Here is a 23,758-nt window from a genome sequence, read left to right on the forward strand (position 1 = left end):
CTTAGATAGCCTGGCGAAAATGCGATTATTCCTTTAATACAGTTATAAAGGGATTCCATTCAAGGGGCTGGCTATATAACACCCTGTTTCCCATATTTGGGCCTTCATATTTGCAGAGGATGGGGCCCCGGGACAGCCCAGTCGACACTCAAAAGGAATTGGGTTTACACGACCAGTAAGAGGCTTAGCTAGCCTGGCGAAAATGCGTAATTTCCTATAATACAATTTTAATTGGATTTCATTCAAGGGCCTGAAAAACACTCTGCATCCAATATTTGGGCCCTTATATTTGGTGAGAATGGGGCCCTGGCACAGGCCAGCCGACTCTCAAAAGGAATCTGGTTTACACGACAAGTAACAGGCTTAGCTAGCCTGGCGAATAATAGGATATTTCCAATAATACAGTTATAATGGGAGTTCTTTCACGGGGATGGCTAACACCCTGCATCCCTTTTTTGGGCTTTCATATTAAGTGAGGATTGGGCCCCGGGACAGCCCAGTCGACCCTCAAAAGAAATTGGGTTTACACGACCAGTAAGAGGCATAGCTAGCCTGGCGAATTATAGGAAAATTCCAATAATACAATTATAATGGGATATCTTTGGAGGGGCTTGCTAACAGCCTGCATTCCATATTTGGGCCTTCATATTTGGTGAAGATAGGGCCCCGGGGCATCCCGGTTGATCCTCAAAAGGAATTGGCTTTACACGACCAGTAAGAGGTTTAGCTTGCCTGGCGAATAATAGAACATTTTCTATAATACAGTTGTAATGGAAGTTCTTTCACGGGGCTGGCTAACACCCTCCATCCCTTATTTGGGCCTTCATATTAAGTGAGGATTGGGCCCCGGGACAGCCCAGTCGACCCTCAAAAAGAATTGGGTTTACACGACCAGTAAGAGGCTTAGCTAGCCTTGCGAATAAGGAATTGGGTTTACATGGTCAGTAAGAGGCATAGCTAGCCTTGCACATAATAGGGCAATTCCAATAATACAATTATAATGGGATATCTTTGGAGGGGCTTGCTAACACCCTGCATTCCATATTTGGGCCTTCATATTTGGTGAGGATAGGGCCCCGGGGCATCCCGGTTGATCCTCAAAAGGAATTGGGTTTACACGACCAGTAAGAGGTTTAGCTAGCCTGGCGAATAATAGAACATTTTCTATAATACAGTTGTAATGGAAGTTCTTTCACGGGGCTGGCTAACACCCTCCATCCCTAATTTGGGCCTTCATATTAAGTGAGGATTGGGCCCCGGGACAGCCCAGTCGACCCTCAAAAAGAATTGGTTTTACACGACCATTAAAAGGCTTAGCTAGCCTTGCGAATAAGGAATTGGGTTTACATGGTCAGTAAGAGGCATAGCTAGCCTTGCGAATAATAGGGCAATTCCAATAATACAGTTATAATGGGATATCTTTGTGGGGCTTGCTAACACCCTGCCTCCCATATTTGGGCCTTCATATTTGGTGAGGATAGGGCCCCGGGACAGCCCGGTTGATCTTCAAAAGGAATTGGGTTTACACGACCAGAAAGAGGTTTAGCTAGCCTGGCGAATAATAGAACATTTTCTATAATACAGTTGTAATTGGAGTTCTTACACGGGGCTGGCTTACACCCTGCATCCCTTTTTTGGGCTTTCATATTTAGTGAGGATTGGGCCCTGGGAACGCCAAGTCGACCCTCAAAAGGAATTGGGTTCACACGGTCAGTAACAGGCATAGCTAGCCTGGCGAATAATATGACAATTCCAATAATACAATTATAATGAGATATCTTTGGAGGGGCTTGCTAACACCCTGCATCCCATGTTTGGGCCTTTATATTTAGTGAGGATAGGGCCCCGGGCCAGCGCGGTTGATCTTCAAAAGGAATTGGGTTTACACGACCAGTAAGAGGCTTAGCTAGCCTGGCGAATAATAGGACAATTCATATAATACAGTTATAATGGGATTTCTTTCACGGGGCTGGCTAACACCCTGTATCCCATATTTGGGCCTTCATATTTGATGAGGATGGGGCCCCGGGAACGCCAAGTCGACCCTCAAAAGGAATTGGGTTTACACGGCCATTAACAGGTCTAGCTAGTCTGGCGAAATATTGAAATTAGTATGATACAGGTATAATTGAATTTCGGCTGTCCAGTTTACCATCAATTGTAATTTGGTTTACATGACTTACAGACATGTGTGTAAATAGCTATTTGAAGTGGCAAATATGATGTAAATTGCTATATGGGAAAAGTTTTGTAGGAAGTGACTTACATATTCATATCTTCTTTTGTCAAATGCGGTACTTGGTGAAATCAATGGACATTTTAGAAGGAGTTATTGCTCTGAATATATACATGTGTAAGGACATTCACATCATACAATTATCACAACAGTCATCTTAACACTTGTTTATATTAGATATTAAAAGTCAGCGCCATCTCTCTGAAAGTGAACAGAGGTTAATAATTTTGGGTATTACATGTAATAACATTTGCATGCATGTAGCACGTTTTTGATTTTTATAGTGTATAAAATCGATAACGAAACAATATGTTTTATTATACTTTCATGTTAAATACTGAAATCTGATTGGTTTAGACGCAGTTGGTAATCCGTTCTATTACCCTCAGCATTAGCAACACAATTGGCAACGGGTAACACAACGCAGGCACGTAGCATCAGGGGGGGCCAGGGGGGGCCTGGCCCCCCCACTTTTTCTCGCAACAACAAATTTTTTAAAATTTACATATAAAAAATTGAATTATCATTGAGTTGCCCCTCCCCCCCCACTTTTTAGGGAGTATGTAAAAAAAATGATATGAAAATAAGGAAATGAGGAGTGAAATTGAAGTTATATACTACGCCAGCTTCGCGTCGGTTGACAATGGTTTTCTCGGGGTGTCAATTTCTACAGTTACCCCCTCAAACAGGCACTATTTACATAATGTGATTTGTTCTTTAATCCCGTGAGCAAAGGTCAACGAATATTTAAATCAATATGGGTCTTTGTTCGACTTGGGTTATCTCTCAATATACATATACCGGAGTTCACACGGTGTGTCATTTCATAACGATTTATATGCTATATGATTTATTATATATTATGTGAGTGTTATATGAAAATATAAAAAGGTCGACTGTTCAAGCCCCAATGTGGCCATTTACTGTGTGTTGTGTCCTTGGACAAGACACTTTATCTACATTTTTCTTAGTCCACAAAGATAGGTTCAGGCTGGAAGTTAATCTACGATGGACTGATGTCGCATCCAGAAGGAGTCAATGATTTTCATCCGATAACCAGGATTAAAATAACGACGGTCACTCTCATTTGTCGGAGAAAGAATGGAAATGCTAGCAATAATGCAAATACTTCCAACAAGCATGTTCCCCTCTTTACAGAACATTAAATGCTTTGTTTTGGGCTCTAATACCGATGAACCGCGAGATACTTTCTTTTGTTTAAAATATCATAAATCTGTAACTACTATAATTCTTTCCAAGTCGAAACTTACTATCTACTAATCAAATAAGTAAGGCTTAAAAAAGAAATTTGTACGAGTGTGAAATTAAACCTGGTAGTTGCCGAGACGAAAGCTTTCCCTTTACATAGAATGTATTTAATGGACATTGCCCCATGATCAGTTTGCATTTCGGAGACAATGATAAATTTTTCAACACGTGATGAATTATTTGAATTTTGTATGTATTTTGACATATTTCCATTGTCAACTGTCTGTCTGTGATACAATAACGAATCAATTTTGAACCCTAAAACCCAATAACTTCATAAAACACGAGTGACACAAAATGGGCGTGTCTTATAGCATAACCGAAAAACGGTATTGGCTGCGCCGCGTAGTAATATATATTATAGAATGTGCTACATAAATAATAGTGGTTTTAAAATAATGTTGTTTTAAAGTGTACAAATTTAAAATAATGTAAATATAAGTAATAAGTAATCATTCTATGAATATTATGAGGTGTTAATTGTGGTCGGAGCGTGGTCAAATTTATTGATTTGACCACGCCCCGACCGAAATTATCACCTCATAATACTCAAAGAATGATTCCTTATTCCTTAAATATCTATATATAGGCGTTGCATACATGTATATATAAATATACATACTTGTAATAAGCATATAGATATACAATAAACACACAGTTATAGAGAACACGCATATAATGAATTAACGTTTACAGCGAAGTGATTTTCATTCCGACTGAAATTATCACCTTAAAATTCCTTATTTCTTAAATATCTATATATGGGCGTGAAATAAATGTATATGTAGATATACATACATGTATAAAGCATATAGATCTACAGTAAACACAGTAATAGAGAACACGCTTATAATGAATTGACGCTTACAGTAAAGTGATTTTCATTCCCCGTGACTAAATAGCACGTTGTAAATTCAAGCATATCTTTTACAACATACACCATAGCATAGCATAGCATAGCATTGAAATCTTATAGCATAGCATTGAAATTTTATAGCATAGCATTGGAATCTCATACCATAGCATATAATCTCATAGAATCGTATTCGTCATATCATACCATAGCATAGCATACAACATTATTTCAACTCGGTTTTAAATGTTTTTATTTGAAAAAATAAATGTTCACATGATAGATTTGTGGTAAACTTTGGCTTCTTAGTATTTTACTTTGAAAAGTGTGGAACTCTTCTGTGTATGGAGGCGCTTTTGTTCAAATCTCATAGCATACAATAGCATAGCATAGCATAGCATACCATATCATTAAGCCCTTCATTTCAATTTCTCGTAGCATAGCATACAAATCTCATAGCATATCATTAAAATTGCATACCATAGCATAGCATAAAATTGTAAGATATGCATGTAATGAATTTATAACGACTTTCGGTTATAACGAAGCAAAATCACTCACTACACAATATGGTTTGGTATGTATTGCGGCGTGAAAGAGCCTAGAACCAAATAAAGAAAAAATTAATTTAAGTTCTGACGAATTTGCTATATGTTTGAACAAATGAATTAATTGTTTATAAAAAAAATTAAAGGGTAATTTAGAGTAATTTAGACTATCTTATCTGCCAATGATGTATATTTCGGGGGGGGGGGGGCTGTAATCAAGCCACACCTTTCCTGGATTGTTTTTTTTCCCTTTTAACAACAATTTTTTTTATATACAAATAAATGCATACAAATACTAGTCATTGATATTGATACATTATTTGACATTTTGCTGCCGGAACATAGGTTCAGTTCTCTAAAACTATCACCATTTTGCATGTCGATAAAGAGTGGGCGGATTGAGAGAGAGAGAGAGAAAAAGAGAGAGAGAGAGAGAGAGAGAAAGAGAGAGAGAGAGGATGCCTTCAAGATCAAGAAAATTCAACCCAAAAGGAGGGGACTGGAAAATAATTTTATTTTCTTTCCCCCGGGAGGGGGGGGGGGGGTCTGACCCCCTCACTCTAGATATACGCATATAGTTGTCCACTCTAGGTACAGTTGGTTTTTCTCTGGTATCTATAAAAAATTACTTAATGTCATTTACATACCGCCTCCTTTATATAAAATGTTGTAAAACATTGAGTAATTGGTCGAAGGAAAGGCATATTTCAGGTGTTGGGGTTGGGTGGGGGTGGGGTCATTGCTGCTTATTTATAAACTATTTGGATCTGATGCATAATGTTGATTAGGAAATAATAGGCAATTTTGTGTCTTGCGCGTTTTTTTCTTCTAAATATTGAAAGCGAGCTCGACTGTCATATCAACAAACGGATATTTTGTTTATTAGGATAGGTGGCGTGGGATAGTTTCGCAGGAAAGACCCGGTCAAATTTTAGAAAAAAGGGTAAATGTGAGGTTTGGTTGGGTATTTGAGGGGTATAAACTTTAGAATATCTATTTCATTCATTGTGTGGATAGAAGACCTTATGTCTATGTAATTGACATGCAACACTTTAGATGCGAAACTGTGACTTTTGTGAAATTTTCATTTTCGATTTTATAATGGAAATGGGGGGGGGGGGGGATGTCAGAACATGAAATCTCACTCAGAGGGAAAGTGTATGATATCAAATAAACTCTTGAATATTTACATGGACATAGCTGCAAATCCTATCGTAGTGTATGGGAATTGCCGGGGATTAGAGAGTATATTGGGACCTACGTATCTCAAAAACAGCGAATAAGGGACACATCTTCAAAAACTTTTGAGATCGACCATGGCTGTTTAAGTAAATGTTTTATGTAAGTTGTACATCTTTTATTCTGCAATGTCTGGAAAGAGTCCTAAACATGTCTCCCCTACATTTAAACCAGTTTAAACCTATTTAAAAATCCGCTCAAAAATAAAACAGAAATACGACCAGTATCTGCTTCACATTTCCTCCACAGTTAAACAAAATTCCCCTTTTAACCTATAGTTTAAAATGAATGAACATTTAGCAAAAACAAAAGAAATAATCAGACATATACATGAAACAAATGAATATCAAATTACAGGGCGACGAGCAAAATTAAATATATATAATTTATTTTGAATTTATTATTAAACCCTATCACAACAAGAGACAGGGCTTCCCCGGGACCCCATCCCCACCAAATATGAAGGCCCAAATATGGGATACAGGGTGTTAGCCAGCCCCTCGAAAGATATCCCATTATAATTGTATTATACGAAATTTCCAATTTTCGCCAGGCTAGCTAAGCCTGTTACTGGCCGTGTAAACCCAATTCCTTTTGAGGGTCGACTGGGCTTCCCCGGGACCCCATCCCCACCAAATATGAAGGCCCAAATATGGGATACAGGGTGTTAGCCAGCCCCTCGAAAGATATCCCATTGTAATTGTATTATACGAAATTTCCAATTTTCGCCAGGCTAGCTAAGCCTGTTACTGGCCGTGTAAACCCAATTCCTTTTGAGGGTCGACTGGGCTTCCCCGGGACCCCATCCCCACCAAATATGAAGGCCCAAATATGGGATACAGGGTGTTAGCCAGCCCCTCGAAAGATATCCCATTATAATTGTATTATACGAAATTTCCAATTTTCGCCAGGCTAGCTAAGCCTGTTACTGGCCGTGTTCATTATGTCAATGTTCAGGTCAGGTCAGCAAGTAATAATTTTTACTATAAAACTGTTTGTTTAATTAAAAAGGGAAATTTATTTTAAATTTTGAATTTACGTTTATTAGCATGTTTACGGTAATTTGAATAGCGAACCGACCACAGAATTCTATTCGCTATTCGAATAGTGAATAGTGAAAAGCGAATAGAACTCCAACTTCTGAATGCCCGAATAAGAACGTAACATGTTACATAAACAATAAATCTTTGTGTCTAATGTTCTACAAAACTGAGTAAACGTGTACTAAATATTTATTTTAAAAATGTTTTAAAATAAGAGAAATAGAACCTTGGTTGGAAATACAGCACTGTCTGGTTCGTCCACCATTACATAACCCTTTTTGGTAATTGTCGCATGGTATTGAATTCTCCTGACATTTTCCTCCCTTTCGTAAACATCTAAGGTCGCCTATCAGGAAAAAATAAGATATTTAAATAAAGATAAAAAGAAAAAAAAATTGATCTTTTTTATCACAACGATGGAAAAGAATATAAAACATGTAGTTGCCAAAATTCATGTCAAGAAAATGATAAGTTTTAAAAAAAAATGCAAAACCGTTATTTAAAAAAATACTTAATTACCTGTTGCAGTCTGAATAATAAAGAAAAGTATTATAGCACAGCTTCCTAGGGGTCTTCTTGCTTGCATCTTCTTAGACAACTCTTCAAAAAACATCAACATGTATCATTTAGTTGCGCTATATATATATATATATATAACTTCATGCGTAATTCACATCATGTAGAAATGAAAAATAGGTATATTTTCGAAAAATATTATATAAAAAGTCTGTAAAATTAATTGCAAACTTGACTTAACAAGGGCAAAATAAACAATATATCATCGAATGAAACTGTTGTTGTTATAAACATGACCTGCCATTTGGTCACTGCAGAATAAAAAGCCTTCAGTCGTACTTAAGATGCCTGAATGCTCTAATTTAGTCCTGTGCTTTCAACAATATCAATGAATGAGTGATGCAAACATATATATATATACACGTTCTTAACTTCGTGCGTAATTCACATCATGTAGAAATGACAAATAGGTATATTTTCGAAAAATATTATATAAAAATTCTGTAAAATTAATTGCAAACTTGACTTAACAAGGGCAAAATAAACAATATATCATCGAATGAAAGTGTTGTTGTTATTAATAATGTCTGAAAATATGCATGACCTGCCATTTGGTCACTGCAGAATAAAAAGCCTTCAGTCGTACTTTAGATGTCTGAATGCTCTAATTTAGTCCTGTGTTTTTAGCAATATCAATGAATGAGTAATGCAAATAATTGGGTACTTCAACGTTTATGCAACTCCGTCTTTAATCTAATGGAATAATACGTCTTAAATGAAGATTTTTATTTAGACTAAGACAAAATGCTGAAGACGTTAAACTAGTTTAATCAAGCATACATATAGAATATCACACTGTTGTTTTGATCTCGGCCCTGGTATCAGCCCGAGCGGTTGGTATCGGCCCAAGCCCGAAGGGCGCGGGGCGATACCGTCCGAGGGCTGAGAGAAGCTTCCATTCTACGCAGCTTCGTTATAAGTAAAATTCTTTCACTGGGATTTCGTAAGTTTCCTGTCAGATTCCATTCATAAAAATCCATAAGTTGGTATAGCAAGTTGTTTGAGAACGTTCATAAGCGGTGCCATTACTTCAACCACTTAAATTTTACAGTCTAATCTCTGGTTTTCTAAGATTAGGTCTCGTTCCATCCTTCTTTATATCCTCCATAATTAATTTAAATGTTAATTGATATTAATTAAAGCGTGATATTGTTCTAAATACACAACCGTTGTGTAGGTTACCTCCCCTTACTTGAATACATATCACTCTTTGGCGCTATTTTTGAATTATTATTTTTCAATTTTCGGCAATAAAATAAAAATATTCAGATGTATAAGGTGGTGCTTTGTATTATTTATTCGTTATTCTATCGTTATTTTACAAACTAGTCTTAATATAAAGCAGAGATATATGAGAATTATCGATTTCAAATTTGAGGGCAATACACCCCTTAACGACAAGCTGAGTGAGACAGAGAAATATCAGCCCCGAGGGCGATACAGCCCTAGCTCCCGGTTGCTGTCTCACCTTGTCCAAAACACGTGTATCAAGGCTGATACACTACTAGGTATATGATATATGTACGTATACTGTTATCAGTTTTTATTAGCTCACCTGAGCTGAAAGCTCAAGTGAGCTATTCTGATCACATTTTGTCCGTCGTCCGTCTGTCCGTCTGTAAACTTTTTACATTTTGAACTTCTCTAAAACTGCTTATCCAATTTCAACCAATTTTGGCACAAAGCATCCTTATGGGAGGGCGAATATAAATTGCAGAAATAAAAGTCCGATCTGTATTCAAAGCGGAGAAAACCTTGAAACTGTAGAAAAAGGGGGGTGCATTTTTAAAAATCTTCTTCTCAAGAACTACCGAGTTCAATTCAACGTAGTTTAGCATAAAGTATCCTTATGGGAAGGAAAATATAAATTGCTAAAATTAAGTGCTAATTCTGTTTCAAATCTGAGTTATTACGAAAATAATAATAAAGGAAAGGCGTGTTTCAATCAGTTTAATAGCTTCGGGCTCGGCATACGATAAAATGGGTAGGCAAGACTTGGCCTGAGCAAAACAAAAGATTGGCAGGTATTAATCTGCCAATCTCATTAAAATTTCGGGATATTTGATGGACCAGTATATTTGTATTCGCTGTAAATATTGCTGCAAAATAATGCGTATTTGAAATTGACGATTGCCGATCTGCCCCGGCTTTTATTTTGCCACGGCCCGGGTTTGCATACCCATTTTACCAAGACTCGTATTCCATACTTCTAAAACGAGGCTCTTTGTATAAAGCAGCCATGACATTATACGAAAAAGGGTCGATCTGACTATGATGAATTTGCTTGCTATGAAACCGTTCGCGTATGAAGGGAAATTTTTGAAACATGCAAAATATATTGGTGCCGATTTTGTGAAGTAAATTAAGGCTAAATATTTCAATGCGTTGACCGTTTTCACACATGACGTTGGTGTTAGCTAGTTCTGATTTTCGTTTCGTTTTCATTATTTATGCTTTGTATTTCGTGATTTTTACGTATCAAATCAAACAGAGACTTCGGTAAATCAAACAGTTAACTGTTTACCTGCGCAAATTAAGCAAAATCTGATGTAGGGGTACTGAAATACAATTCATTCTATCGGTAATTCGGCATTATCTTTTGCGTAATGGTAAATTAATGCAATGGGTTTTGTTGAGATGCTCGGCATTTTCTCGAGTTAATCAGTTTAAATAGAGTTTGATATCGCTGACGGAAATATGTAGGTATATACATGTATATATATGATTCATTTCGAAAAAATAAATTGTGTTCTTTAAATTATTTGTTATACATGTAGTGCATGTTTCTTGTGTTTAATTGTTACCCTACAATATCTATTTACTAAATATATTTGAGTGTAAAGCTTCGAATTATAAGCAAGATACAGAGCTTTGCTCACAATTCTATGTTTGTACACAGATCTTAAAAGCTAAAGATTAAAAAAGTAAAAAATTTGTCAATATTTATTACGAAAATTTCAAAGTCTGTTCTTCCAGAAACCAACTTATTGAATTGTAAACTTAACCTTTTAGCTCACCTGAGGGTGGGGCCACAATGGGGGGTCGAAGTTTAACAAATGAATATATAGAGTAAATCTTTAAAAATCTTTTACTCAGAAACTAATCGGCCAGGAAAGCTGAAACTTGTGTGGAAGCATCCTCAGGTAGTGTAGTTTCAAAGTTGTGAAAATCATGACCCCCGGGGGTAGGGTGGGGCCACAATGACGGGTCGAAGTTTAACATATCAATATAAAAAGTAATAAATCTTTAAAAATCTTCTTCTCAGAAACTAATCGGCCAGGAAAGCTGAGACTTGTGTGGAAGCATCCTCAGGTAATGTAGATTCAAAGTTGTGAAAATCATGACCCCTGGGGGTAGGGTAGGGCCACAATGGGGGATCAAAGTTTTACATAGGAATATAAACAGTAAATCTTTAAAAATCTTCTTCTCAGAAACTAACCAGCCAGGAAAGCTGAGACTTGTGTGGATGCATCCTTAGGTAGTGTAAATTTAAAGTTGTGAAAATCATGACCCCCAGGGGTAGGGTGGGGCCACAATGGGGGATCGAAGTTTAACACAGAATTATATACAGTAAATCTTTAAAAATCTTCTTCTCAGAAACTAATCCGCCGGCAAAGCTGGAACTTGTGTGGAAGCATCCTCAGGTAGTGTAGATTCAAAGTTGTGAAAATAATAACCCCCCGGGTAGGTTGGGGCCACAATGGGGGGTCGAAGTTTAATATATGATTATATAGAGTAAATCTTTAAAAAATCTTCTTCTCAGAAACCAGCCAGGAAAGCTGAAACTTGTGTGAAAGCATCCTCAGGTAGTGTAGATTCAAAGTTGTGAAAATAATGATCCCCAGGGGTAGGGTGGGGCCAGAATGGGGGGGGGGTCAAAGTTTAACAAAGGAATATATAGGGTAAATCTTTATAAATCTTCTCAGAAACTAATCAGCCAGATGATTCTTTATAATTGTTAAGACTTTAGCCCCAGGCTCACGAGAAGGTTCAGAGTTTGATGTACGTTTATATCCCATATATAAACTATTGTTAGGGATCTTTTTGAGACCTGTAATACTCAACATATGATATGACTATAAAATCATCCTGTTAGAAAAGGGACTAATGATTATAAACATAAGAACATCCAGGGGAAAATGGATTTTATTTATACAGGATCTACATTTATTATTGTACATTGTCCAGATAGTTTGTATTATGACTCCATTGAGCTGATTTTATCATACCTATTGTTCCTCAGGTGAGCGATGTGGCCCATGGGCCTCTTGTTCTAGTTTTATGTCTGACGTTAGTATGTATCTCCTGAATGATATAAAATAAATACATATATGTAAATGTATATTTTAACATCGTGATGAGTTTCCCCTTTTTACTTTTGCCATTTAATGCTTAATGTTTCGAAGAAAACCTTGCATATAAATCACCCTACCCAAATTAAATGTTCTTTTTGTGTTCTATTTATGACTACACGAGTTAGCTATGAGTTAACCAAACAGGCTGGTTTTCAAATCTTTATCTGCTGTGAAGAGAGTGCGACATCGTCTGTTAAAGGGGCATTGTCAGGATTTTGGTCAAATTCTAAATTTCTGTTTTCATTATTGAAATGCTCTAGGAATGCCTTGCTAATGTACAAATAAAAGTTGAAAATCAGTCGTAGAGTTATTAGCAAGATACAGGGATATCAATTCTTTGTCATGTAAAAAAGCTCGTGCCCTGTTTTTGTTTACAATAGTTCAGTATACCAGTAAAAAAATCTTTTTCAAAATGATTTGTCGGCCTTTTTATTCATTTTTAGCATAAATAAACAGTTCATTACGTTTCACACGTTCACTTTAGGTCTAAAACTGGAATTTTCACTTCTACATTCAAAATGTAAACAACTCAGCGAATGACTCTAAATTTTGGTTGCTTATTAATCATACTCTCAGTTATTTTGTTTTATACAAACAGGATTATCGTTTTCAAACAAACAGAGTAACCTCATTTGTAAACCTGTGGTATATTCACTTTGGATTAATTCATATTTGCAAGTTACTAGTTTTTTAAGGAGGAATTGGTCCTCATTTTCGTTACAATTATTGACTTTATAATAGAATATTCATTTCAATCAAATTTTATAAACAATGGTTTGTGTACTGGTTTAAGTAGATAATTATGACTAATTATACAGGCTATTTAAGAAATAAAGTACGAGTTTTCATGAATGTTACAGAATAACCATCGAGGTCGAGAAATGTTGTTTTGAAATATAAAAGCCGAGGCGTTAAGTCACGGGAAAATGCTGCATATATCAACACAGTGTCATCCAGGATCAGGTGGCAAGTCGAACATCCATGCTGTCTTTCTCATATAGACTCATTTCGAATAAAAACTATGTATAATTGCTGGTACATCTCTAAAGAACACTATACAATTTTATAAATCTTCTCAGAAACTAATCAGCCAGATGATTCCTTATAATTGTTAAGACTTTAGCCCCAGGCTCACGAGAAGGTTCAGAGTTTGATGTACGTTTATATCCCATATATAAACTATTGTTAGGAATCTTTTTGAGAACTGTAATACTCAATATATGATATGACTATAAAATCATCCTGTTAGAAAAGGGACTAATGATTATAAACATAAGAACATCCAGGGGAAAATGGATTTTATTTATACAGGATCTACATTTATTATTGTACATTGTCCAGATAGTTTGTATTATGACTCCATTGAGCTGATTTTATCATACCTATTGTTCCTCAGGTGAGCGATGTGGCCCATGGGCCTCTTGTTCTAGTTTTATGTCTGACGTTAGTATGTATCTCCTGAATGATATAAAATAAATACATATATGTAAATGTATATTTTAACATCGTGATGAGTTTCCCCTTTTTACTTTTGCCATTTAATGCTTAATGTTTCGAAGAAAACCTTGCATATAAATCACCCCACCCAAATTAAATGTTCTTTTTGTGCTCTATTTATGACTACACGAGTTAGCTATGAGTTAACCAAACAGGCTGGTTTTCAAATCTTTATCTGCTGTGAAGAGAGTGCGACATCGTCTGTTAAATGGGCATTGTCAGGATTTTGGTCAAATTCTAAATTTCTGTTTTCATTATTGAAATGCTCTAGGAATGCCTTGCTAATGTACAAATAAAAGTTGAAAATCAGTCGTAGAGTTATTAGCAAGATACAGGGATATCAATTCTTTGTCATGTAAAAAAGCTCGTGCCCTGTTTTTGTTTACAATAGTTCAGTATACCAGTAAAAAAATCTTTTTCAAAATGATTTGTCGGCCTTTTTATTCATTTTTAGCATAAATAAACAGTTCATTACGTTTCACACGTTCACTTTAGGTCTAAAACTGGAATTTTCACTTCTACATTCAAAATGTAAACAACTCGGCGAATGACTCTAAATTTTGGTTGCTTATTAATCATACTCTCAGTTATTTTGTCTTATACAAACAGGATTATCGTATTCAAACAAACAGAGTAACCTCATTTGTAAACCTGTGGTATATTCACTTTGGATTAACTCATATTTGCAAGTTACTAGTTTTTTAAGGAGGAATTGGTCCTCATTTTCGTTACAATTATTGACTTTATAATAGAATATTCATTTCAATCAAATTTTATAAACAATGGTTTGTGTACTGGTTTAAGAAGATAATTATGACTAATTATACAGGCTTTTTAAGAAATAAAGTACGAGTTTTCATGAATGTTACAGAATAACCATCGAGGTCGAGAAATGTTGTTTTGAAATATAAAAGCCGAGGCGTTAAGTCACGGGAAAATGCTGCATATATCAACACAGTGTCATCCGGGATCAGGTGGCAAGTCGAGACACCGAGCATCCATGCTGTCTTTCTCATATAGACTCATTTCGAATAAAAACTATGTATAATTGCTGGTACATCTCAAAAGAACACTATACAATTTTATAAATTGGTTAAGTTCAAGTACATTATTAATGAATAAACATGTTTTCACAACACTGATAAATGATGTAATAGTTTTTTTTTAAAACCAACCTTGGTCTTATCGCACCATCTTTGATTTAATTTTCAAATGCATAAACAAGAGACATTAAATGATCTTGAAAATTGGCGATGCATAAATCCTTGATTTTTGATAGAGTACATTGTCGATAAAAAAGGAATAATCTTTTTGTCAAACACCTTTCGTACATACCTGACTATGTGATACAAACAAGAAACAAATTGGCCAAAATAGTCATTTTGGCATCAACATAGAGGATTCAGTTCAGTAGAATTTCATGATTTAGTACGCTATAAAAATGGCCACGGTGCTCTATTTTACATTTTTTTCATTAAGTAACTAATTACTCTTTTTGTAATCGATGGGATAGAATATTGGATATTATTTAATGTGCGATCAGTTTGTCGAGATCTCTTTAAGAAGTCATGAACGTAGCTTTACGATATAGCTAAGTCTAAGAACGTAGTTTAACTTTCCTTCGGAGAGTATATCTTCTATATAATTTATTTATTTACATGAGGCATATGCTTTTATTAGATATTGGAACCACTTTCAGGGTACCTCGTTCAAGGTTCATTTTCTAGTGATTTCTATCCATCGAAAAAAAGGCATTGTGTAGATAAATGGAATGGACGGTAATGTTCCCTAATTTTTCAATACAGTCAGAAAAAGTCTATGATATATCTGTTTCAAAATATTGTGTTGTTTGGGGCTTTTTCTAATTTGAAGAATGTAATTTACTCTGACATTAATACAACCCTTAGAAGAGACGTACATATATGACGTAGCAATGTCAAGTATATATCATTATATAAACATCAATATCTTGTTAGATGTTGTACTTCAAATTAGAATTTTGATAAGGAAGCTTTTCGTGTATCATTTAATACAATACAAAAAAAATTAAAATTATATTTGGAAAAGGAACCAAATTTATATGTTCAGGAAATACATGTATTATATCTTATTTCATAGATAAAATTTTGCAATATCTTAAAAGCAAAATTATGTATTATATGATACTGGCATTTTGTGTATTTACAGGTATTAAGTAAGACGCTGAGACCCAATTACAGCGGTACTGAAGAAGATCTGTTTACGAAGACTAAACGATTTCCTGATAGCCCATAATTTACTTTTAATTTACCCAGAACATTCAGTAAATGGCTATTTTGTTTAACAATGGCGGAAATCGTGAACTTTATAGTATTATCAAAACATTCAGACACATTTAAGTAATACATTAATATATAACATCACATATCAAGGGTCATTAATATAAAATACTTGGATACTGTCTTGAAATACATGTACTAAGCTAGGGCTAGGCTTGCTGAACCCTCTTCAAGTTTTGACCCGAGCCCAAATATTATAGCTTATACTTCAAGACATTTATGATAATGCTACAATATAGTAATAGTTTTACGCCTTAAACGAGCTATTTCGACAAAATTCGCTCAATATCTGTAGTTATACCATAACGCAGTGGCGTCAACCATGCAAAAAGATGACGCCAAAATGGAAATGAAACGCTGCGCGAAAGCGTGCGTACTTAAACTGTTCTCCACCTCTTTAAATACCCCTCACCAAATTATCCTGGATGTCAAGTTTAAATGAAATTAACACAGTAGTTCTGAAGAGAAAGTTGATTAAATATATAAAAAAAATGTTCGCAAGAGAGAAACAGACAGAGGGGTGTCTGAAAATACATGATTTGAAAAGGTACCGTCTGCTTTTAGCTCGGGTGAGCTAATAAAATATATTATGGATTTTGCTCAGTTATGAAATTTATTGTTAAGGAAGTTGCATTTTACCCACACATATGAAATTTTATTGTTTTGATCCATTTTCTGATAAAAATGTAGTTCAAAAACAATATCTTGATATCCGTCGAACAGGATCTACAAATAAACAGGAATATGCATCGTGCTAGTCACTGCTACTTGAACCTCGATCGTACCGATTGCCTTGCCCGGCTACTTTTCTATCTCAATAAATATAGAGAAAAATTAAAGTTATTGTATACCTGAATCAGAAGACCTAAGATGTCGGATTTTGTCTCCATAAGCATTACTTTGTTCCTTCTGTTGGTGTGCTCATTACCATGTGCTCAATCAACAGGTAAGTATTTTATTAAGTAATGATGATTGCCTTTTGACTCAGCTATTACTTGACACAATTTCTTTCAATTAAATGCATTTATATAAAGTAGATAAACGCTTATTATAATATATGGCGGTTCGGAAGGATTCTTTCCATGTTTCTTGGATTGGAAAATAAATATTAAAATTAAAATCAAATGAAGTTTCAAAAAGACAAATTAAACTAGAAAGTAGACACAGCTATTTACCGACTGCGAATAGGGAGTCGGTTGATTGTTATTAGATATATAAGTAAAAATGAAATTAAATTTTGTTCTGGACAAAGCAGAGAGAGAGAGAGAGAGAGAGAGAGAGAGAGAGAGAGAGAGAGAGAGAGAGAGAGAGAGATGGAAGAAGTAGGCCAATTGTAAAGATCTTATTTTAAAATTAAAATGTTTCTTTACCGAGATAAAAATAATTATTATCACTAAATGTAACCATAAAAGAATGATTATTATTTTGGCGTTATATGTTTGCATTTTTAATCATCTGACAAATTATTAATTTTTTGTGTTGTAACATCTGATTAGCCTAAGACCTTTATGTTCAACAAATAAACCTCCTCCTTTTTTAATCAAAAGTTCAGCTTTTATGTCCTTTAATATTCAACACAGTCGCGTACAATTTATGCGACAATCGTGTTTAAGTGTATATTATATATGTATATCCATGTTTTTCTACACATTGATAACCAAGGTTGTACATTTGTAGAAAAAAGAATGATCTTTAAAATTCTTAACACCGCAAAATAATCATATGAGGAAAGGTGTACATTTTACTAATTTGCATAGCGGCCATTTTGTAATCACAATGGCGATTTTTAGTACATTAGAAAATATAGAAAGGAATGAGAAAAATCACAAATTTTTAAAGATAAGTATTTCGGAAATATTTTCTCCTCATTTGGTTTTGTCATTTACTTCATCCAGGATCGGAATGTGCTTGTTTTGTTTACAATAGATATTGAGATGGTGGTTCCTTTTGAACCTGAAAAATCGAAGCGGGGCGTTGTAGGAAGTGTGTTTTAGTGATGAAAGGCGTCAAGAAAGGATTTTGGAATTATTTTTAAAATATATATACTTGCCATTTATAGGTAAAGTAGTTCCTCATATATTTACAACAAAGTTTACATTGCAAACTAGTTGTGTCAGAAATCTTGACTCAAATTAAAAAAGTCTTGTCGTTCCTTTTTACTTTCAATTTAGCATTTTTCAAGACTCTCCCAGTAAGCTATCGGACATGCAACTAGGCATTTAGGCTTTATATTGAATCATTGGGCATATTGCATATTTCTATTTAGGAATTATCGTATATAAATTAAATGAAATTTTTCAGTTTTTAATTCTATTCTGTTTCAAGCTGATATTTTTAGCTGTTTATTTATTTATTTACTTATTTCAGTCGATATAGTCCTATTTTTAGATTATCTATAAAGGTTGGATAGAGAGGCATTCAAAGTGAATTTGAAGTGTGAATCACTGATTGTGGTGACAAAACATACACAAATAATCTATGCATTGCCCCCACACATGTTCTCATTAAAAAAATGAAAGTTTTGACATAATCACACACATTTCATACATAAAAGGTATGTAATTTTCATTCGTAAGGGAGACAATATGAAGACATGAATATTAATTAGAACAGCGTCACGTGGTATTTAGCTCATGAATAAAGTGTACGTGATTTCTCCATACCCTTATATTTCGATACTTCAGAAAAATAATACCCCCTTTAAGATAGTCAATTTTATTCTTAGACCAAATTTCAAGTTATAATTACTTTCTACAGAAGCTCAATGCACAGACCAAGGCGGGATTTGCCAGGCGACAACAACACCGTGTGAATATCCTTCACAATTTGTGAATAATATTTGTTCTGATGATTCCTCAGTGCAGTGCTGCTTACCTGGTAAGAAAGTAGAATTAGTCTTGTAATTCTTTTAAGAAATCATAATGATTATTATTTGCAATTATATGCAATCTAGTTTAATGATCCAATCTTCACATTTATTTCAACACTAAAAGCATTTTGATTTCTCTGTTAAAAACTGCAGCATTTTAAATTTTGGAATGATTTTTATCGGGTTTAGTTCTATTTTAATCGTAATCGGTTCAAGTTTGTTTAAAATTATTTTTTCGTTACAGTTTCTTTCTAAACTAGAATCATGAAATAGCTATGTACTGTAAGATTGCTGTGTATTTTAGTATATTTTATACAAAGGAAGAATATACATAAGAATATATCTATGAGAAAAAAGTCAATTGACAAAAAATTGTGGGATGGCGAGTAGAATGATAAATAGAAAAAAAAATTAGAAAAATTGTAACAAAGAATGAAGCCTGAAAAAGTTAAAACCTGTCGATTTTTTTTGCAGATAAAGATGTACATTGTACATCAAAAGGAGGTATATGTCAGGAGGACGAACTTCCATGCGGGCGCTCCTACGTTCGATTTCTGTGTGGTGGAGGAAATAACAGACGATGTTGTCTACCAAGTAAAACTTGATGTCAATTAATCTTACTTAAAGCAATATGAGTCACAGTGTTTTTTACAGTATTTTTATATTATTAAACTGCAAAGACCTGCTAGTGTGATAAGTCTGCATGCAACTAAAACGTTTATGGTCTTTAAAATTTGAAAAAGTCATTAATTTTTTGTACGAAGAAAGATTTTTCTTCTAAAGAATATATAGCAGATCAATTTTTGTACAGGACAACAATAATTCAATTTTGCTACAATTAGGGGTTCCTAAAGACTTTTCCCACAAAAATATGGCCAATAGAAATTTTAAAAATCATGGGATTTTTTTTTATTTTAGTAGAAAATAATATTTTCGTAAAAAAAAAATCAGCATGAAAATGCAGCTAATACTGCTTTAAGGTATTCCTGTACTCGAAAATTACCACGGAAATCCTAGTTTTATAATTACAGATGTGCATTTTAACAATACATTAACAACGAAAAAGTATGTTTACAGTATTTTCTGTAATAACCTCTCAGAAATGTTTAGTACCCCCGTGCAAATATTATTGACAATGATAAAATTTGAAAAACCTCTTGTTTTTTTTTCTAAAATTAATTATCAAATTTGGGTAATTTAGAAATGGGTGCCATTGTTAAAATTGATTATAAACAGCTATATCACATCAAATTGTTGTGGATATTAACGCTTGGTGGACTTGACAAATCAGAGTACAATACAAACAAGTGATTTTTTAAACCAAATTATCTAAAAAAAAAATTTTAATTCCCAAAATTTTTTACAAAGAAATTATCTGCAATTTCGATGAATGTAATTCCCAAAATGTATCATGAAATCAGCTCACCGAAAACTTGTGGTTGAATAATTATATTAAATGTAAGGAAAAACCACTTTTCCTAGAATCGTGGATAAAAGGTGGTATAATTTGTTATAATAGATGGTATAAAAGATACATGATACTAAAGAAAATATGAAATCAAAAAGAAATTATCTGTGCGAATATCTTATAATCAAAAATGCTAGAGGGTTGAATGTAGATTACTCCTATGTAAACAATACTAAAATTGAAAAGCCATACTTTATTTCTGCGGAAAAATGAAATAGCCAGATCTTCAATAATCATATTTCTGTTATAAAATTTTGTAATCAGAAAAGACACAAAAACCAATACTTAAAAATTGAAGCAAAACGACCAAAAGAATTTGAAATATCAAATGATCTGTGGAACAATATATATACAGATAAGATAATAAATGCATTTGATAAGCAAATAACAGAATTTAACTTTAAATTTTACGCAATCAGTTGAGATGTAATTATACAGTTAAATGGAAATAGAAAATTACAATATATTACAATTTCGCAAAGAAAGATTGTATAGTTGTAAAATGCATAATGCATACCAATTGCTCGTAATAAACTGCAGTCTTTCTATATAATTTCAATTTTAAAATAATTCTGACCGGGATGATTTTTTTTTGCGATCGAATGCGGATCGAATTAAATAATAAGCAATTTGTCTAAGTTTGCATTTTCGTTTCTGTTTAAAATATTTTTGTTTCATAAGTGCTGTATGTGACTATGTATTATTCTTTAAATTTAATCCATAGATTTAAAAGATATTAAAGATTAACAATTTTAATTTTCCAACAAAGTTTTTATTAAGTTCGTCATGTGTTTATTCATGATTATATTACACATCAATTGAGATCAAGTTTTGAAATATAAAATACTCTCTTTGCAGTCAAATCAATTTTCCCATTTTACTTACAAACAAAAAAAAGTGATATTTTAAAAAGTTTCTTTCTCATTCCATAAAATAAAATTTAAATGTCGAAGAACCTGACCAAAACTGCAGTTAAAGTGAAAAAAATGTCATTAGAAATTTAACACTTCGTCAAGTCATTCTTTTACAATATTAATGAAAATTTTACCATGAGAAAATTTTTAGGTTTCCACTGAACTATAAATTATCCAGACGGTTACGCTGAAGTTACTGATAAAGCAGCTACAGTTTTTATCTCTTTTGCGTTTGTAGATGCTGATGTTCGCTGCCATGAGTCTGGAGGTAGGTGTTATACCACAGGCTCCCCCTGTGACGGGCGATACAAGACAGGGCTCTGTGGAGGACAAGACAGGCAATGCTGTATTCGGAGTATGTGGAATTGTTTCCAAGAAATCCACGGCTTTAATTTTATTTAGCGTTATGGCTTTATTATCATTCTATACACGTAAATGTTTGTAGACATTTAAGAGTTAGTTCTGAATATTTATATAAACATTTACATGTATATGGATTCATGGATGGCATTCTTTTTTTGTTTGACTTATTCAATAACACAAGAAAAATTCATACAGACACTGTAATTGAGAGACATATGTATCAATGTAAAATTCGATACAAATAGACATATTTTTAGTTTCTTCTTTGTTCTTTGACGACTTCGTTATCACAATCTCTTGCTAAAGTAATGTACTGAAATGATAGGAAACAAATATTTGAAAAGCTTTCAAATCAACCGACCTATAATTTGTTAATTATTACCACCTGAGCAGCATGCCTTTGGCTATAATTTTTTTTCCTTTAATTACAACTAAATTTTTTATTATTAAAATTGCAATACTAGTATTTTTTTTAAATATTGTATCTAGGTGACGTTAAGGTGGCTATTTTGATTTTGTGTTGTAACCTTTGTTTTAACATGCAATTTCATTTTTTTTTAAACCCAACAGGAAAAAAGTTTTCTGCAACAATATTAGTCACTGCTAATGAAACGCGCCAAAAAATAAAAGTACAACAATGCTAAAGACGTTGCTTATAATTTTTCTTTAAAGTTTATTGTCCTTTGCACATGACAAAATAATTGTAGGTATATATTTCTAGCCGATTCATAAAAACGAGCTAGTGCCCAATTTTGTTATTCCGTAGACATTCACAATCTGTTTAAATCACATTTGCTTTTAATTCGTACATAATAATGTATTTAACTTTTATTCTTGATTACTGAATTATTTTTTATTCTTTCAGAATTTTATTCATGGTATTGGTCCAAAAATGGTGGAAATACGTGCCAGAGAACACCAGGATTTTGGTATCAGCCTGTTTGAATTGGTTAAACGTTTACGTTTAATAGAATAAATTAGTTAACCAATCAGATGACTGTATTATAAATGTATTCAATTAATTAAAAAGGTTGAAAATATTAAACATTTATTAGACATCAATCGATATTGAAAATAGCCTACAGGGATTATTTTTTATTGAATTCTTATGAAACTTAAGGCAACATCGAATGCCAATATGTAATAAAGCTGAATGAAAAAACCTATTTATAAATCTCGCGGATTACCAGACTTGGTTTGATTCTACATATCATGCATGTACATGTATGACTTTTTAAATGTGCTACTTTATGCTTCCATGCATACATTGGAAAATTGAGAATAAAATGAATTTTACTTGTTAACTGAGTATCGAAAAAAGAAGTCCAATTAGTATATATTTATAATAGGTATTGATTATTATAGACAATAAAGGCAAATGTAAAATGTTAATATATGTTTTAATTTGTTTTCGAACGTGGCCACGGCCTTAGGTCTGCCGAATGAATAAATGGCCATCATTAAAACATTAAGCATTACAATACGCATTACATTATCCATTACAGTATGTAATACATGATACTATTATTGTGGGTTACATTATACATTGCATTATGAATTTCAACCATTGATAATCTATATATCATCCATTACTTATTATGCAACATTAAGACATTTTAGTCAACATTACACATTAAAGCATTCAGCTCATTAAACATTATGACATAATATATTTCGTTATTGGTTTAATGTTTTTGAATGATAGACAAAACAATATGGTTAATGTACTGAGAACAGATATACTCGGTATCATTTTGCTATCAAATTTATAAATCCAAAAGGGTCGCGAAAAATCGCCATGCACATGGTTGTTAGAGTTATAAGAGAACAATCACCGCACCGCCAAATTATATTGGAAGAATAGCGACGCCTAGGATATTGACCGTGACCTACTTTCGCATTGCTATAACGCCATAAAGATCTAGAAAGAATAAAAGACCAAACAAGAATGGTGTTTTGAAGTCTGGTCTAAATTCTATAATTTTTTTTTAATTTTCCTGCATATGTCAAGAAGAGGAACATTTTACCTCATTGGGCCTACAGGTTTCTCTGGTTTAAATGGAATATTGTGCGATACTAGTCCATGTGTACCTTGTTTAAAGAAATCAAAATAAAAGCTATTTATACTACTGAGTATTATTCATCCAAAGGTATTTTAAAAAAGCAATATAAGCTGTAATTTTCATGCTGAATTTTTTTTTACGAAAATG

General features: G+C 33.6%; 2 protein-coding genes across 3 annotated transcripts in view; one reads left to right on the forward strand and one right to left on the reverse strand.

The window, feature by feature from the left end:
• The window catches only part of LOC128157124 (uncharacterized), a 36,122-nt gene that overhangs the window by 8,357 nt on the left and 4,007 nt on the right, over positions 1-23,758 (reverse strand). Inside the window, exons 2-3 of one of the 2 annotated variants that reach the window (XM_052819524.1) lie at positions 7,708-7,788; positions 7,415-7,534 (exon numbers count right to left, since the gene is read on the reverse strand). In XM_052819524.1, coding sequence (XP_052675484.1) covers positions 7,415-7,534; positions 7,708-7,788 — 201 coding nt within the window. Of the gene's footprint in view, positions 1-7,414; positions 7,535-7,707; positions 7,808-23,758 lie in introns of those variants that run through there. The other variant, XM_052819513.1, reaches the window with a different exon arrangement.
• Positions 16,708-22,946, forward strand: LOC128157133 (low-density lipoprotein receptor-related protein 4-like). Its single transcript, XM_052819536.1, has 5 exons — positions 16,708-16,880; positions 18,692-18,811; positions 19,278-19,397; positions 21,424-21,540; positions 22,414-22,946. The coding sequence occupies exons 1-5, from the start codon at positions 16,805-16,807 to the stop codon at positions 22,491-22,493; spliced, it is 513 nt and encodes a 170-aa protein (XP_052675496.1). The 5' UTR covers positions 16,708-16,804; the 3' UTR covers positions 22,494-22,946.

The sequence above is a fragment of the Crassostrea angulata genome, chromosome 1, assembly GCF_025612915.1.
Source record: "Crassostrea angulata isolate pt1a10 chromosome 1, ASM2561291v2, whole genome shotgun sequence".
NCBI classification, from domain to species: domain Eukaryota; kingdom Metazoa; phylum Mollusca; class Bivalvia; order Ostreida; family Ostreidae; genus Magallana; species Magallana angulata.